General features: G+C 56.4%; 1 protein-coding gene across 1 annotated transcript; it reads right to left on the bottom strand.

Moving 5' to 3' along the window:
• Window positions 1-7,868: 7,868 nt before the first annotated feature.
• EXOSC4 (exosome component 4) lies at window positions 7,869-10,769 on the bottom strand. The gene is made up of 3 exons (XM_054017524.1): window positions 10,544-10,769; window positions 9,369-9,575; window positions 7,869-8,702 (listed from the first exon to the last, which is right to left on the bottom strand). Exons 1-3 carry the CDS (start codon window positions 10,766-10,768, stop codon window positions 8,343-8,345), a joined length of 792 nt encoding a protein of 263 aa, XP_053873499.1. The 5' UTR covers window position 10,769; the 3' UTR covers window positions 7,869-8,342.
• Between the last annotated feature and the right edge of the window lie 6,856 nt (window positions 10,770-17,625).

Raw genomic sequence — 17,625 nt, 5'->3', positions numbered from 1 at the left:
CTTGGTGGCAGCCCTGTCTGCGCTACGGAGACTAGGCTGGCACAACCCCATGGCGGAGGAGGTCTTTCCGTCGCTTTAGGCCCACCGCCTCCCCGCGTGCCCTTAGCTACGCTGGGGGTTAGGTCGGCGTGGCTGTGTCACACGCTCCTGACGGACGGGGCTGTTTTGAAGTAACTGTTCAGCACGCACCAACCCTCAGGCCTGGGCTGCACGGGGAACATACGTCGGCACAGCTACATCAGTCCGGGCCGTGGACGGAAGAATTCTTCCATCGACCTCGTTCCTGCCTTTCAGGGCGGTGAATGGCCTATGCCAATGAGAGAAACCCTCTCTAGGACCCTTCTCCAGGAACAGCGCCCTTCCGTTGGGGGAGATTATGCTGGTTAAAAAAAAGAGAAATAGTTTAACTGTGTTTCTCTGTGACAAGGTTGACTTTGTATTGCTTCCCTCGTGGCTCCTTATAGCAGTTGTGTTCTGAAATCTTTAGGATTTTACTTCATTGATGATGAAATCTTGCTGTAACTTGATTCTAATTTTGAATGAGTAACTAGATATGAGCTTTTTTGTGTGTTATTGGAGGATTGTTTAAAAAGCCGGGATTCCACTTTCTGCTGCCTTTCAATTACATTTCCTCTAAAAGCCCACTTAAAACCTCCACTTCCCACACAACTCTCTCAAACATACAGTCGTCAGGCATACATAAGATGTTTACAGTTTCACTCAATACCAGTCCACTTCCTTGCTGTTTCCTGTCTAACCACTGCACACATATGGTATCTCCTCCCTACCCTGAGCTGATTCACGACTTTTGCGCTCAGTACAGGAAAATGAGAATTGAGAGGTAAGCTGTGCAGGGAACTCTTCCTCTCCTTGCACTCCACTCCCCAAGGGCCTTTCGGGGTCTTCTACGGACTTCAGGTTTCATTTGATTTCCAAGGTTTATGGTCTCATTAATTAGCCACCTCTGCTAAGAAACAGAACTAAATCTGAGCACTAGGTGTAACATTTACCTGAGCATCCAGAATCTGACTGTGCCCTGCTGTCGCGGAGTGTGGGGGACTCAGGGCCCTGTACCCCCGGCTTCCTGCGATTCACCATGACTCTCAGCCAGCTAGTAAAATGGAAGGTTTATTGGATAACAGGAACACAGTCTACAGCAGAGCTTGTAGATACAACCAGGACCCCTCAATCAAGTCCTCTTGGGGAGTGCAGGGAGCTTAGACCCCAGCTTGGGGTTCCCTGCGTTGCACCTCCCAGCCCAAAACTGAAGAACTCCCAAAACCCTCCAGCAGCTCTCTCCTCCCTCCCCTCTGCTCCTCCTCTCCTTTGTTCCTCTCCCGGGCAGAAGGTGTCACTTCTCCCACCCCCCTTCCTGGCTCAGGTAGTTCAATGTAACTCCCAGGCTACATTCCCAGGTCAAATCTGCCCTGCTCCGTCACACCTCTCCCCCCTTCCAGACTGAACTGAGCGGGGTCACTCTGCCCAGTGACCTGGGGAAGTTCAGGGCCCTCTCTCCAGGACAACGCGTCCGCTATCAGGTTGTCACTTCCCTTCACGTGGACCACGTCCGGGGGGGCAGTTGGGGAGGGCTGTGTTGGGATGCTGGGCAGTGGGGGGTGTGAGTGGGGTGCTGTGTAGTTGTGGTGGTGGGCTGTGGGGAAGTGCATTGGGCAGTAGTGGTGAGGCTGTGGGGGGGGGGCTGCTGGGCATTTGTGGTGGAGGGTCTGTGGGGGGGCAGCTGGGCATAGCCGTTCCAGGGGACGTTTGGCATAGGGATTCAGGGGCAGTGTGGTAGGGCATGGGCCAACCCCCAAGGGGAAGGGGCATGCTGGCAGCACAGGGCCGGGCAGCCCAGTGTGCATCCGGCAACTGCCGTTTTGTAAATGGTGCCCTTCCACTGGGCTGGGTGGAGCGGTCCAGCCCCACCATACTATGCCCCATTGCCCCTGGCTGGCCCCTTGCTCTGGGGACCGACCTCCCCACGCCACGCTCCTTTGCCCCCATGGGGGCCCACAAATATGTTTGATGCCGGGCCCACAAAAGGTTAATCCGGCCCTGCCCAGGAGTCCCGGCTCCCAGCCCCATGCCCTCCTCGAGCCAGTGATAGAACCCAGGAAAGCTGGCTCCCAGCCTGTCCCTCCCAACTGTAACCACTAGACTTCACACGCCCACCCCCAAGCCAGGTGGCTGGTGAGCCAGGAGCCTGGTCTTCATTACATCAGCGGAGAGGTCTCACCACGAGATAAGGCGGGGAGGCAATATCTCTTGTATTGGACCAGCTGCTGTTGGTGGAAGAGAAGCTTTTGAGCCCTACATAGCTCTTCTTCTGGTCAGGCGTTCCCCAGGCACTGCTGTCAAATCATCATGTCCCATGCCAGGGGGGACAGCGCCTCCCTGCAGCTGGTTCGCTGGCTGCCAGGTCCTGAAGAGGGTATGGCTGGATGCTGTCTGCCGCTGATAAATGCACGTTAAGAAAAATACTGTTTTAAACCATTCCTTACCCCGCCTCTGCCGCAGCCAGTGCTGCCTCTGTTGGTGGCAGGACACTGGGCTAGAAGGGCCTTGGGCCAACCCCGCTTACTAAATCCCTTCTTCACATGCTGCCTGTGACGAACTGGGCCTGTTCTCACTGTGGTCTGTGAATGCTGACAGGGGAGTGTGCTGGGATAGTCTGCATTGTAGGATGGGATCTGCCCGAGGGCGCATACCTGAGTGTGTAACATGAGAACCCAGGAAGGGGTTGAAGGCGAGGCGACTCCTTAGCCCGGGAAACTGAACAAAGGCTGTGGGAGGGGTCGCTGAAAGGGGAGGGCTGGAGGCAGGCTGGAGGGAGGCTGGAGAGATGGCTGGGAGGCAGAGATGGCTCTGACCCCCCCAAAGGGGGGTGGGCTGGCATGCCCTGGGACCCCAAGCTGGACCTAACTGAGGGGGGCCCTGTTGTCTGTGCCTGCAAGACCTGTCTTGGACTGTATTCCTGTCATCCAAATAAACCTTCTGCTTTACTGGCTGGCTGAGAGTCATGGTGAATCGCAGGAAGCCGGGGGTGCAGGGCCCTGAGTCCCCCAATACTCTGTGACAACTGGTGGCAGCGGTGGGATCTACTGCACCCCGTGGACGGCGCTTCCTGCGGTAAGTGACTGGGGAGCAGTAAAACGAAGGGGGATTGACGGGGACCAGGCCGGCTGAAGAGTGGGAGAGAGACGGTTATTACCCCTGGGAGTGTGTGACCAGCGAGAAGGACTTTTGCAGTAACAGGGTCCCCCGGGGGGATCGCAGCGAGTGGTCCCAGGGGCGGAGGAGTCTGCAGCTCGACCCTGGCAGAGAGGCGGTGACCTCGAGAAGGGCTGGCACACTAGGGGTCCCCCTGGGAACTGTGGGGAGCTGTGAGCACACAGGCCGGTGAGTGGCCAGCAGGAAGATGTATGCCAAGCGGCTTAAGAGCGACCTGGTGGAGCTGTGCAAGCAGAGGCGGCTGCGCATTGGGAGGCTCACCAAAGAACAGCTCATTGCCCAGCTGGAGGCAGAAGATCGCGCGAATGAACTGATCCCTGTGTCTCAGGGAAGCAGCCTGGCAAATGCAGCGCAGGCACCAGTGTCTGTCCCAGCTGGGAGTGGTCAGCCGGCTGCTGAGGGCTTCCCGAGACCCCTCCTTCCTATGCCTAGGGGAAGGGTGGGGAGGAGCCCAGCAAATACCGAGGGCGCCGTGACCCCCCCGGCCAGCAGGGGGTCCCCCCGGCGAAGCCCGCCGGCCAGCAGAGGATCCTCCCGGCGACGTTCGGCATCCGGGGAGCGGAATTGGCTGGAATGGGAGAAAGAGCTAAAACTGAGGGAGCTGGAGGATCGTGAACAACAGAGACAGCATGAAGAGAGACAGCGTCAGCATGAACGGGAGGAGAAAGAGAGACAGCATCAGCGTGAAGAGAGACAGAGACAGCATGAACGGGAGGAGAATGAGAGACAGCGTCAGCATGAACTGGAACTGGCGAGATTGAAGGGCAGCGAACCCCCGGCTGCGGTGAGTGAGGGGGGACCCAGGACTGCACGGAGCTTTGATAAGTGCATCATGGCCCCATACAAGGAGGGGGAGGACATGGATGACTTCCTGGAGGCCTTTGAGACGGCCTGCGAGCTGCACCGGGTTGATCCCGCGGACAGACTCCGGGTCCTTACCCCCTTACTGGACCCCAAAGCCGTGGCATTGCACCGCCAACTGGAAGAGGCAGAGAAAGGGGACTACGAACTATTCAAAAAGGCCCTGCTACGGGAGTTTGGGCTGACTCCTGAGATGTACCGGGAAAGGTTCCGGAGTCAGGATAAAACCCCTGAGATCTCATATCTACAACTAGCCGCCCGCATGGAAGGATACGCCAGCAAGTGGGCTGATGGGGCCCAGACGAAGGAGGACCTGGTCAAACTGCTGGTACTGGAGCAACTGTATGAGCGGTGCCCATCTGACCTGAGGCTGTGGTTGGTGGACAGAAAGCCAGAGAACCCGCGACAGGCAGGGCGGCTGGCCGATGAGTTCGTAAAGAGCCGGTCAGGAGATAAAAGGGAGGAGTCCCAAAGGAGCAATCCCACCACAACGCAGAGAGAGAGTCACCATGGGACCTCCCCGTGGGAAAATACAGAAAAACCCCATCAGAGGGGAACATCCGGCATCAGGACCATCCGACCCACTCAAGGGGACCCATGGGACATGGGCTGCTACCACTGTGGCCAAAAGGGCCACATACGGGCCCAGTGCCCCAGGCTCAGGGACAGACTGAGCAGGCCGAACCCACAGAGGGTTGACTGGGTAGAGACCCAGCCCGGCGAGAGGCAGCATTCCCAGGGAAGGGGGGCTGGCAGGGTACCACCTGCTAAGGAGGGAGGAGAGCCCCAGGCTAGTTTCTCTGGGGGGCCAGATGCTCCGGATTCAAAGTTCTCCGTTTACAGGGTTGGCGCGGGGCTGTCCCTGCGGAGCGAGTGCCTTGTTCCCCTGGAGGTGGATGGGAAGGAAGTTTATGGTTACTGGGACATGGGCGCAGAGGTGACACTGGCCCGGCCCGAGGTGGTGGCCCCAGATCGGGTGGTGCCCAACACCTTCCTGACCCTGACCGGGGTGGGCGGGACCCCATTCAAGGTTCCCGTAGCGAGGGTACACCTGAAATGGGGGGCCAAGGAGGGCCCCAAGGACGTGGGAGTGCACCACCATTTGCCCACTGAGGTGTTGATGCGGGGGGATCTAGAGGACTGGCCCAGCAGCCCCCAGACCGCCTTAGTTGTGACCCGCGGTCAGAGCCGGCGAGGGGCACTGCGCCCTGGCCTTGGGGGGGGTGCCTTGCCTGAGGCGCGGGACCCTAACCTGGTGGGGAGGGAACACCCAGGGACGCGGCTCAGGGAGGCTGCAGCTTCGGACCCAGCGGGCGAGAAAGAGCAGGTGGCCATCCCCGTCCCAGCTGCTGAGTTCCAGGCCGAGTTACAGAGAGATCCCTCCTTGCGGAAGATAAGGGACCTGGCCGACCTCAATGCGGTACAGACCATGGGACGAGGTGGCCGGAAAAGATTCCTGTGGGAGAAGGGGTTCCTGTACCGAGAATGGGCTCCCCCAGGGAAAATGGAGTCAGGGGGGATCAGGAGGCAGCTGGTGGTACCCCAGAAGTATCGCCGCCAGCTGCTGTGCCGGGCCCATGACATTCCCCTCTCAGGGCACCAGGGAACCTGGCGTACCCAGCAGAGGCTGCTACGGAGCTTTTACTGGCCTGGGGTCTTTGTTACTGTCCGACAGTACTGCGGATCCTGTGACCCCTGTCAGAGGGGGAGGAAGGCCTGGGACAAGGGGAAAACAGCTTTAGGACCCTTGCCCAGCATAAAGGATCCTTTCTGGAGGGTGGCCAAGGTAAAAAGGGCGGCTCTAAACCAAGAGAGCCCAAAGCACAGACCTCCAGACTGGAGCGCTGGGAGAAGACCACAGCCCAGTTGGAGCCCCAGAGGTATGGGGGTGGGAAAAGGGCGCAGGCCGCATAAACCTTCCCACATGCGAACTGCGAGTGCCATCAAGCACCCCCAACCTAAGGGGGAGCGTGAAACTGGAGGGGCCTGGTGTAATTCTCACCAAGGAATGGGAGGGATGCGGGGGCATCCATGGGAACGGGGGTAGGTTCGAACTTCCCCGGGTCACTGGCTAAAGTGACCCTGCTCAGTTCGGTCTCGAAGGGGGGAGAGATGTGACGAACTGGGCCTGTTCTCACTGTGGTCTGTGAATGCTGACAGGGGAGTGTGCTGGGATAGTCTGCATTGTAGGATGGGATCTGCCCGAGGGCGCATACCTGAGTGTGTAACATGAGAACCCAGGAAGGGGTTGAAGGCGAGGCGACTCCTTAGCCCGGGAAACTGAACAAAGGCTGTGGGAGGGGTCGCTGAAAGGGGAGGGCTGGAGGCAGGCTGGAGGGAGGCTGGAGAGATGGCTGGGAGGCAGAGATGGCTCTGACCCCCCCAAAGGGGGGTGGGCTGGCATGCCCTGGGACCCCAAGCTGGACCTAACTGAGGGGGGCCCTGTTGTCTGTGCCTGCAAGACCTGTCTTGGACTGTATTCCTGTCATCCAAATAAACCTTCTGCTTTACTGGCTGGCTGAGAGTCATGGTGAATCGCAGGAAGCCGGGGGTGCAGGGCCCTGAGTCCCCCAATACTCCGTGACACTGCCATATTCCCCCTTGCACCACGACCGCTTCTCCAGCCACCACAGGCTTCCTGCTCCCATCAGACCTGAGTTTACAACGTAATGTTCAAGCAGAAACTAATGCCGCCCCCCCCCGCCCCACTTTAAAGACAAACTAGACCCTCGCAGCATGCCCTGCTCATCCTGCAGCCAGCAGCACAAAGGCAGACTGTGCCTTTAAGGGTCAGCATGGAGGGCGCAAGCGCAACCCCCTCCTTGTGCCAGTTGCCTTCCTGGGGAGCCCTTGCTCTAGTCTAGTGCCAAGGAGCTAAGTGGTGTTTACACAGGTGGGCCGTATGGCAGGCCGAGCGCTAGCTCCTCCAACACGAGATGCCCAGAAGATGAAGGGGCACAGCTTGTGCAGTACCCCAGAGCACTCCCAGGCTGCAGGGAGTTTCTGTAACAAGGGAAATTCCACAGAACAAACACGGTGCTCATTGAACCGTAATGTTTGGGAACCAAAGAGTTAAAGCAGGAAACTCCTGGCTCTTCACGAGACCCCAACACGCTCAAGAGCCATGGGGCCTTCCCCCCCCCGCTCTGCCCGGGGCTCAGAACCCAGCCCGTGTATTGACTGTGCCCCAGGTGGGTGTAGGTGCAATGGGGAGGAGGGGGCTGAGGCTCAGAATGTCTCAGGCTATAAAGCATTTGAGCTCCTCTGGGCAGATGGGTGCTGGGAAAGCTCAGGGCAAGGGCTACTCATCAGCTTTCCCAGATCAGACCCGACCACTGCCCTTGTGCCAGAAGCATCTCTTCTAAACCCTGCCGCACTGGCAGCTTCACCGGCACGGAGCCTGGCAGGCCAGGGAGCCATGGTGCCAGCAGGCGGGGGTCCCTGGCACTGGTGTCACAACTGCCCGTGGGGTCTGAGGACCCTGCCTAGGGACGGCAGAGCCACCATACCAATGCCAGGAGCAGCCTGCAGCGAGCAGAGGGGGTGCCTAGGCTGGGAGGTTCACAGCAGACTCCAGCTCACATAGGGTTATTCCTGGGAACTGTCATAGGCAGGAACCCTGGCACAATGGAGACTGGTATCGCAGAGCGCCGGTCCTTCCTCCAGCACATGGGAACTGCAAGACTTCAATGCTGATGTATCCCCACCAGCACTGTTTCCTCTTTGCCCTGCACTCAGCCAGGGGGGCCGGCTGCCCTTCCAAATACAAAATACAATTTGCACCAAAACAACACTTTATTTAGAGCGGTTTTTATAAAAAGGAGCGGCCACTGATATCCGGGGAGTGAGCAGCTCCTGCCCCGAGCCATGGAACAGCTGCCTCCTGGAAGGCACGTCCCAGCCTCCCGTGGCCCCTAGGAGATTGAGAGGGGGCCCAAAGTCCGGGTGTAGGCAACCAGGACTACAGACACGAGTAGCAGAGTCAGGGTCCGTCACCCAGTGAGAGACAGCAGGTTTTACAGACACCGGCAAGACGCTGAAATGTACCGACGCAATGTTACCACCAAGCAGAGGAGCTCAGCCTGGGCCCAACACAGATGTTGACGTTGGGGTGTTACAGAACCAGGCTGCTGGATGAAAGGGCACATTGCTGCCATGGGCACTGGCTGCTGAACCGATCCCTTGCTGAGGCCAGGGCAGTGCTCCCTGCCCCCACGCAGTGCTGGTCCTAGGCACACACGCTTGTGCGCTCACTCCCCCAGCAGCGTGGTGACCTCGTGCACGTGGTCACGCACCACCTGGTCCAGCACGGCGTAGACGTCCTTGCAGGCCTTGCTAGCAGCCTCAATGACCTGCTCCAGGTGGTCCTCGTGCAGCCGCGAGTTCATCTCCAGCAGGGCGATCTGGTCCGACTTGGGCAGCAGGGCGAGGGCCACCTGGGGGCCCCCGGCTGCCTCCTCCACGTAGTTGAGGTCGGCCAGCGGCGTGTCCTCGATGAAGCCGGCAGAGCTGGCGCACACATAGTCTCGCATGGGGATGCCTGCGTCGATGGTGGCCAGCGTGGCTGCATTCACGCAGGCACAGTAATTCCCACCGTCCGCCTGCAGGATCTGGGGAGGCACAGTGCTTAGCACAGAAGGCAGAGCAGGCTGCACCCACCCACTTAAGGGACCCTGTGTCTGGCCCCACAGAGCTCAGAACCGGACCCTGCATGCCCACAAGCCTCCTTGGCGATCAGTCACCTGCTTGTGACACAGTACAAGCCCTGGGCAAACTCCCCGTCACCTAGTGTTGCTGTCTGAGCAGACGGTGGCATTAGTGGGGCAGGGAGCAGAATGCACTGTGGCCGGTCCCAGCCTGAACCCCATACAAACAATCCTCCCCACATTGATGCATGAGCCACTGCCCCAGCCAGGCAAGTGCCCGTCGCATAGGTCACCAACCCCTGCCCCAGTGGCTCAGCTGACAGTTCCTCGTGCCCCTTGGGCACATCATACTGCTCCCCAACATGCTCCCTAGGCCCAAGGAGCAACGGGCAAGGTTTGAGCCCCCTTCCCACCTGCTCCAGGAACCTATTATAGGCAACTGGGGTGGGACATACCGCCCTGGGGTCAGCACACCATAGAGCCAGGAAGCTGCCAGTGCTGTGTGAGGAGCTGCGGGCCACAGAAGCCAAGTGGTGCTGGGTTAACCAGTGTGAGGCTGGAGCCACGGAGCCACTGGCCCCACTGCAAAGGTGCCATGGCTTGGGGGGGCCAAGGCTAGAAACCCCCTACCTGCACGTAGATGTCGATCTGGGAACGAGGGTAGAGCTGGGTGAGGATCGCTGCCTCGAAGGTCTGCTTGAGGTGCAGCGTCATCTCACTGGACTTGCGGTCGCCATGGGGCCGGCGCTTGCGTTCCCCTGTGCTGAAGGTGGCCATGCTGTACTGACAGTTCACCAGCGCCCGGTCGTGCAGGGCCTTACTGCGGGAGCCGCGCATCTGCCAACAGACGGTAACACGGCTGGGCTAGCAGGCCACAGGGCGCTGCAGTGTCCAGGGGAGGGGGGGGGGGTCAGGGCCCTGCAGTTCGGGGGAGTCTCAGAGGGATTTCAGGGACAGGTTAGCAATACTGGGTGTTATGGACTGCTGCCCATTATGGACTGGGAGAGGGACCAAGGGCACGTTTCCCTGGGGACAGGCCTGCGAAGCAGGACGAGCGAGGATCTCCCCCACCAGTACCAGGGACCTGAGAAGCAGTGAACTTACTAGGGACAAAACCCTGATGGGTCCCAGCCACGGCTGATCGTCTCCAGGGAAGGGGGTTTGTTTGGTGTTTTACTCTCTAGCTTGCCTTCTCCCACACCCAGCTCCTCCATCTGACACAGGGCCAAGCTGACCAGTGCAATCACGAGTGAGGGTAATGGATGCGGGAGCAGGGATGGAGGCCTGGACTCCTGGTTCTATCCCCAGCTCTGGGGGGAGCGGGAGCTAGTAGTTGAGGAGACTGGAGACCCGGACTCCTGGGTTCTCTGGGAGGGAGTGGAGGCCCCGGACGCCTGGGTTCTCGGGGGGGGGGAGCGGGGGCTAGTGGCGGTGGCCCCGGACTCCTGGGTTCTCGGGGGGGGGGGAGCGGGGGCTAGTGGCGGTGGCCCCGGACTCCTGGGTTCTCTGGGAGGGAGTGGGGGCCCCGGACGCCTGGGTTCTCTGGGAGGGAGCGGGGACTAGTGGCTGGAGCCCCGGACTCCTGGGTTCTCTGTGGGGAGCGGGGGCTAGTGGCGGGGGCCCTGGACGCCTGGGTTCTCTGGGAGGGAGCGGGGACTACTGGCGGGGGACTCCTGGGTTCTCTGGGGGGAGCAGGGACCCCGGACTCCTGGGTTCTCGGGGGGGGGGGGGAGCGGGGGCTAGTGGCGGGGGCCCCGGACTCCTGGGTTCCATCCCGGCTCTGGGGAAGTGGGGCCCGGCCTCACCTCGTGCGGCCCGTACACCACGGCCAGCGCCTTGGTGTTGCCCTGCTCGATGTAGGCGGAGCCGTCGGCCTGGGCGAAGACCCCCATGCGCGCGCGCACCTTGCGCAGCTCCCCGGCCCGGCGCCCGTCCACGCGGTAACCCTCGTCCGAGAGCAGCTCCAAGCCCGCCATGGCGCGGTCCCGGCATGCACCGCGCCAGGGCCACTGCCCCCCCGCTCCCGGCATGCACCGCGCTAGGGCCACTGCCCCCCCGCTCCCGGCGTGCTCCGCGCGGGGATTTCATATCCCGGCATGCACCGCGCCAAGACCACTGCCCCCCCGCTCCCGGCGTGCTCCGCGCGGGGATTTCATATCCCGGCATGCACCGCGCCAAGACCACTGCCCCCCCGCTCCCGGCATGCACCGCGCGGGGATTTCACATTCCGGCATGCACCTCGCCAAAACCACTGCCCCCGCTCCCGGCGTGCCCTGCGCGGGGATTTCATATCCCGGCATGCACCACGCCAGGGCCACTGCCCCCCACTCCCGGCGTGCCCTGCGCGGGGACTTCATATCCCGACATGCACCGCGCCAAGACCACTGCCCCCGCTCCCGGCGTGCTCAGTGCGAGGACTTCATATCCCGACATGCACCGCGCCAAGACCACTGGCCCCGCTCCCGGCGTGCTCCGCGCGGGGATTTCATATCCCGGCATGCAGCGCACGGGGACTACGCATCCCAGCATGCCGTGCGCTGCCGCTGAGTCTCCTGGGCGGTTCCTGCCGGCGGGGTTCGGAGAGCCCCGCCCCGCCCCCCATTACCCGGGACCCCCAGGCGCGGGGCCTGGCCCAGCTTCGGAACGTGTCTAGGCGAACCCGCCCGTGGCCTGAGCCCCGGGGAGCCGCCCGGCCCCGCCGCCCCTCGCTGCTCACCCCCCGAGCCAGAGCCCCGGGTGCACTCCCACCCGCAGCTCGGTGCAGAGAGAGGAAGAGAATGGCCAGAACCAGAGAGGAAGTAGTACCCACTGTATGTGGGCAAGGCCGGGACCCCAGACTGGCAGTGGGCTGAGCGGATCCGGCAGCTGGGATCCCGGCTGGCAGGAGCCGGTAGATGGAACCCCTAAGCGGCAGTGGGCTGAGCCGCTGAGACCTACTGCTGGTCTGGGGTCCCGGCCGCCGGCCCCACACAGCCTGCTGCCGGTCTGGGGTTCTGGCTGCCGGACCCTTGCCAACCGGGGTCCCGGCCGCCGGCCCTGCTCAGCCTGCTGCCGGCCTAGGTGAACAGAACCCCAGACCAGCAGCGGGCTGGTGGCCTAAGATCAACATTTTAATTTAATTTTAAATTAAGCTTCTTAAACATTTTGAAAACCTTGTTTATTTTACAATACAACACTAGTTTATTTATATAATATATAGACTTAGAGAGAGACCTTCTAAAAAACATTAAAATGTATTACCAGCATGCAAAACCTTAAATGAGAGTGAATAAATGAAGACTTGGCACACCACTTCTGAAAGGTTGCCGACCCCTGAGCTATAACATTTGCACTCCCCTTAACATGGACCACTTCCATATCATAATCTTGGAAGGTGTAACAATGCTGGTTCTGGCAGGACCCAACTGAGAGCGCCAATTCAGGACAAATTGCTTAAAACAGGGCAGTTACAGCCCAAGGCTGGGGTTTTTCCATCTCTAAGGCAAACCAAACCACCCAGACAAAGAGGACTTTGGTCTCAACCCACTGGCTAACCACAAGTCACACAAGCAATTCCCTTAGACACTCCAGTTTCCCAGTATCACCACCAGTGCCACTCCTTATGGGGACAAATGGTTATGAAAACCAATACCTCAGTAAAAGGGAAAAAAAAAGTTCTCTCGATCCCGAAGGATCAAGCCCCAGATCCAGGTCAATATACAAATCAGATCTTACCCACAAATCATGTTGTTGCCAATCCTTTAGAATCTAAAATCTAAAGGTTTATTCATAAAAGGAAAAAGATAGAGATGAGAGCTAGAATTGGTTAAATGGAATCAATTACATACAGTAATGGCAAAGTTCTTGGTTCAGGCTTGAAGCAGTGATGAAATAAACTGCAGGTTCAAATCAAGTCTCTGGAACATCCACAGCTGGGATGGGTCCTCAGTCCTTTGTGTAGAGCTTCCATTCCTGGCAAAGTCTCTCCAGAGATAAGAAGACAAGATGGAGGGGAGGCATCTGCCTTTTATAGTTTTTTCCAGGTGCAAGAACACCTCTTTGTCCTTACTGTGGAAAATTACAGCAAAATGGAGTCTGGAGTCACAAACATACTCAAAAACCAGTGGGAGAACACTTTAACCTGTCTGGTCATTCAGTGACAGACCTGCGGGTGGCTATCTTACAACAGAAAAACTTCAAAAACAGACTCCAAAGAGAGACTGCTGAGCTGGAATTGATATGCAAACTAGACACAATCAACTCCGGTTTGAATAAGGACTGGGAATGGCTGAGCCATTACAAACATTGAATCTATCTCCCCTTGTAAGTATTCTCACACTTCTTATCAAACTGTCTGTACTGGGCTATCTTGATTATCACTTCAAAAGTTTTTTTCTCTTACCTAATTGGCCTCTCAGAGTTGGTAAGACAACTCCCACCTGTTCATGCTCTCTGTATGTGTGTATATATATCTCCTCTCTGTTCCACTCTATATGCATCCGAAGTGGGCTGTAGCCCACGAAAGCTTATGCTCTAATAAACGTGTTAGTCTCTAAGGTGCCACAAGTACTCCTGTTCTTTTTGTGGATACAGACTAACACGGCTGCTACTCTGAAACCTTTCTTGCATAAGTATGTTGTTGAAAATGGTAACAAGACTGTAGTAGCTTTTTCTGCCAGAAGGGGGTACTCGTTTCTTAAACTCAGCCAAAAGTTGATCAATGACAGATTTCTAAAACGCCTTTTCAGTTCGTAATCAGAAGGAGATCTCAATCAATTTCTCTTTTTCCCCAGTGTTCAATATCTGTGTTGAGAAATTTGTTAGTCTCTAAGGTGCCACAAGTACGCCTGTTCTTCTTTTTGCGGATACAGACTAACACGGCTGCTACTCTGAAACCTGTGTTGAGAAAGTGGTATCATCAAAAGGGTTGTGAATCCAGTCATTATCGCCTGGCATAGCTGGAAAGTATTCCCTGAAAGTTGTGCAAAGTCCTTTTAGGTGTGCAGTTATATTGGTTTTAGTGCACTGATCCAGCTGAAGTTTATATTCTGCCAGGAAGTCAATTTTCCCAGAATTGCAACTTCTTTATCATGGATTCAACTCGCTCTTGCACATTGAAAACTGTTATATTGAGGCCTTGAAGAGATAAATTTAGGAAAAAATATCTGCTAAATAAGTGAGGCTCTGGAGCCGGACATTATTTGCCATACAGCTGGCAAGGTGGAAAGGGTGGCTGTTGAAAAAAACTAGGATTTCCATTCTAAGCTCTGTGACGAAGTGGGAATGTTCTTAATGTTTTCTCTGAATATGGTGTGGGTGCCTCAGTTTCCCCTTTGCATTTCTTAAGTATCTAGGTGGGGGGATCAGGGGGTGTGATTGTTGCAGAGCCTAAGAAGGCCCCTGTGATACTGTCTGCACAAAGAATGGCTGACACCCTGTCTCCTGGCAATTAATGGCCAGGGCCCCTCCCCTGCAAAGGTGCCAACTGAAGGGGTTGGAGAACAAAGGGATCAGGTGACCTTCTGGCCCGGGAAAGAGACAAAGGGAGAGGAGGGGATGGAGAGTTTCAGTTTGGAGCTGGCTGGGGAAATGGACCTCCCCAAGATGGACCTAACTGGGGGGGTCCTGTTGTCTGTACCTGCAAGACCTGTCTTGGACTGTGTTCCTGTCATCTAAATAAACCTCTGTTTTCCTAGCTGGCTAAGAGTCACATCTGACTGCAAAGTGGGGGTGTGTGCAGGACCCTCTGGCTTCCCCAGGACCCCGCCAGGGCGGACTCGCTGTGGGAAGCGCACGGAGGGGCAGAGGATGCTGAATGCTCCAAGGGCAGACCCAGGAAGGTGAAGCCATGTGAGCTTCTTGCCCTGAAGACAGTCTGCTCACAGAGAGGAGACTTCACCAGAGTCCTGCCTGGCTTTGTAGGGAGCAGTTCCAGAGCATCGCCCGGGGAGCAGGGAGGCCAGAGCCCCGTTGGGAGGCCAGAGCCCTATCTGTGCTCCCCTCCATTTTCCAAGCCAGCCCCAAACTGCCTCCCTCTCCAGCCCCTTCTCCTCTGGGCTTTGTCCCTTTTCCGGGCCAGGAGGTCACCTCATTCCTTTGTTCTCCAACACCTTTAGCTATCACCTTGCAGTGGGGAAGGGCCCAGGCCATCAGTTGCCAGGAGACAGAGTGTCGGCCATTTATGTACACTGGCCCTTTGCTCTGCAACAATCACACCCCCTTATCCCACCACCTAGAGACTTAAGAAATTCATAGGGGAAACTGAGGCACCCCTACAGTATTCAGAGGAAACATTAAGAACAGTCCCACTTCGTCACACCATGTCAATCCTTTCGGCAGCCTTGTCTCCGAGCATGCATGGACCAATCAAGCTCTCTGCTATGGTATGGGCTTCTGATGCTTTTGCTACTCGGTAGCCAGGGCCGGCGCTTCCACTTAGGTGACCTAGGCGGTCGCCTAGGGCACCAGGATTTGGGGGGGGGGCATTTTGCCGCCCTTGGCAGCAATTCAGCGTTGGGGGGGTCCTTCCGCGCTCCGGGTCTTCGGCGGCAATTCTGCAGCGGGTCCTTCACTCACTACAGGACCCGCCGTCGAAGTGCCCCGAAGACCGGGAGCGCAGAAGGACCCCCCCCGCCGCCGAAGTGCCCCAAAGACCGGGAGCGCGGAAGGACCCCCCCCACTGCAGAAAGGCCGATGACGACTGGGAGCGCGGGAGGACCCCCCCGCTGCAGAATTGCCGACGATGACCGGGAATGCGGAAGGACCCCCACCTAGGGCGCCAAAAACCCTGGCGCCGCTCCTGTCGGTAGCTCACGCAGTGTGATGCTCCAAGTGTATTTTCATGATCAGTCCTTGCTTTGGATATAAAACTGGTAACGTCACTTTTCCTCTCAGCTAATTTTTGCTTGAAAAAATCCACAGGCTTGTGGAGTTGTGCAGGATGCCTAGTTTCTAAATGGCGCCGAAGCAGAGAAGGTTTCAGGCTGCTGTTTGCCAGAACATCACCACAAATCACACACTGGTTTTGACAAGTTTCAGAGTAACAGCCGTGTTAGTCTGTATACGCAAAAAGAAGAACAGGAGTACTTGTGGCACCTTAGAGACTAACAAATTTATTAGAGCATAAGCTTTCGTGGACTACAGCCCACTTCTTCGGATGCATATAGAATGGAACATATATTGAGGAGATATATATACACACATACAGAGAGCATAAACAGGTGGGAGTTGTCTTACTAACTCTGAGAGGCCAATTAATTAAGAGAAAAAAAAAAAAAAAAAAAAAAAAAACTTTTGAAGTGATAATCAAGCTAGCCGAGTACAGACAGTGTGATAAGAAGTGTGAGAATACTTACAAGGGGAGATAGTCAACGTTTGTAATGGCTCAGCCATTCCCAGTCCTTATTCAAACCGGAGTTAATTGTGTCTAGTTTGCATATCAATTCTAGCTCTGCAGTCTCTCTTTGGAGTCTGTTTTTGAAGTTTTTCTGTTGTAATATAGCCACCCGCAGGTCTGTCACTGAATGACCAGACAGGTTAAAGTGTTCTCCCACTGGTTTTTGAGTATTTTGATTCCTGATGTCAGATTTGTGTCCATTAATTCTTTTGCGTAGAGACTGTCCGGTTTGGCCAATGTACATGGCAGAGGGGCATTGCTGGCACATGATGGCATATATCACATTGGTAGATGTGCAGGTGAACGAGCCCCTGATGGTATGGCTGATGTGATTAGGTCCTATGATGATGTCACTTGAATAGATATGTGGACAGAGTTGGCATCGGGGTTTGTTACAAGGATAGGTTCCTGGGTTAGTGGTTTTGTTCAGTGATGTGTGGTTGCTGGTGAGTATTTGCTTTAGGTTGGGGGGTTGTCTGTAAGCGAGGACAGGTCTGTCTCCCAAGATCTGTGAGAGTAAAGGATCATCTTTCAGGATAGGTTGTAGATCTCTGATGATGCGCTGGAGAGGTTTTAGTTGGGGGCTGAAGGTGACAGCTAGTGGTGTTCTGTTATTTTCTTTGTTGGGCCTGTCTTGTAGGAGGTGACTTCTGGGTACTCGTCTGGCTCTGTCAATCTGTTTTTTCACTTCAGCAGGTGGGTATTGTAGTTTTAAGAATGCTTGATAGAGATCTTGTAGGTGCTTGTCTCTATCCGAGGGATTGGAGCAAATGCAGTTATATCTTAGAGCTTGGCTGTAGACAATGGATCGTGTGGTGTGTCCTGGATGGAAGCTGGAGGCATGTAGGTAAGTGTAGCGGTCAGTAGGTTTCCGGTATAGGGTGGTATTGATGTGACCATCGCTTATTAGCACAGTAGTGTCCAGGAAATGGACCGCTTGTGTGGATTGATCTAGGCTGAGGTTGATGGTGGGATGGAAATTATTGAAATCATGGTGAAATTCCTCAAGGGCTTCTTTTCCATGGGTCCAGATGATGAAGATGTCATCAATGTAGCGCAAGTAGAGTAGGGGCGTTAGGGGACGAGAGCTAAGGAAGCGTTGTTCTAAGTCAGCCATAAAAATGTTGGCATATTGTGGGGCCATGCAGGTACCCATAGCAGTGCCGCTGACTTGAAGGTATATATTGTCCCCAAATGTGAAATAGTTGTGGGTGAGGACAAAATCACAAAGTTCAGCCACCAGGTTAGCTGTGACATATCTATTCAAGTGACATCATCATAGGACCTAATCACATCAGCCATACCATCAGGGGCTCGTTCACCTGCACATCTACCAATGTGATCTATGCCATCATGTGCCAGCAATGCCCCTCTGCCATGTACATTGGCCAAACCGGACAGTCTCTACGCAAAAGAATTAATGGACACAAATCTGACATCAGGAATCAAAATACTCAAAAACCAGTGGGAGAACACTTTAACCTGTCTGGTCATTCAGTGACAGACCTGCGG

This window comes from Malaclemys terrapin, chromosome 2 (assembly GCF_027887155.1).
Source record: "Malaclemys terrapin pileata isolate rMalTer1 chromosome 2, rMalTer1.hap1, whole genome shotgun sequence".
In the NCBI taxonomy this organism is placed as follows: Eukaryota; Metazoa; Chordata; order Testudines; family Emydidae; genus Malaclemys; species Malaclemys terrapin.
The sequence above is the reverse complement of the archived record's forward strand: the minus strand, read 5'-3'. Positions and strand labels throughout refer to the sequence as shown.

Excerpts from the sequence above, each read along its gene's own strand:
- EXOSC4 (XM_054017524.1), bottom strand. The coding sequence starts at position 10,768 with ATGCCGGGAGCGGGGGGGCAGTGGCCCTGGCGCGGTGCATGCCGGGAC. Across the intron at positions 9,576-10,543 it reads TGGTGTACGGGCCGCACGAG|ATGCGCGGCTCCCGCAGTAA; the intron begins GTGAGGCCGGGC and ends GTCTGTTGGCAG. Across the intron at positions 8,703-9,368 it reads AGATCGACATCTACGTGCAG|ATCCTGCAGGCGGACGGTGG; the intron begins GTAGGGGGTTTC and ends GTGCCTCCCCAG.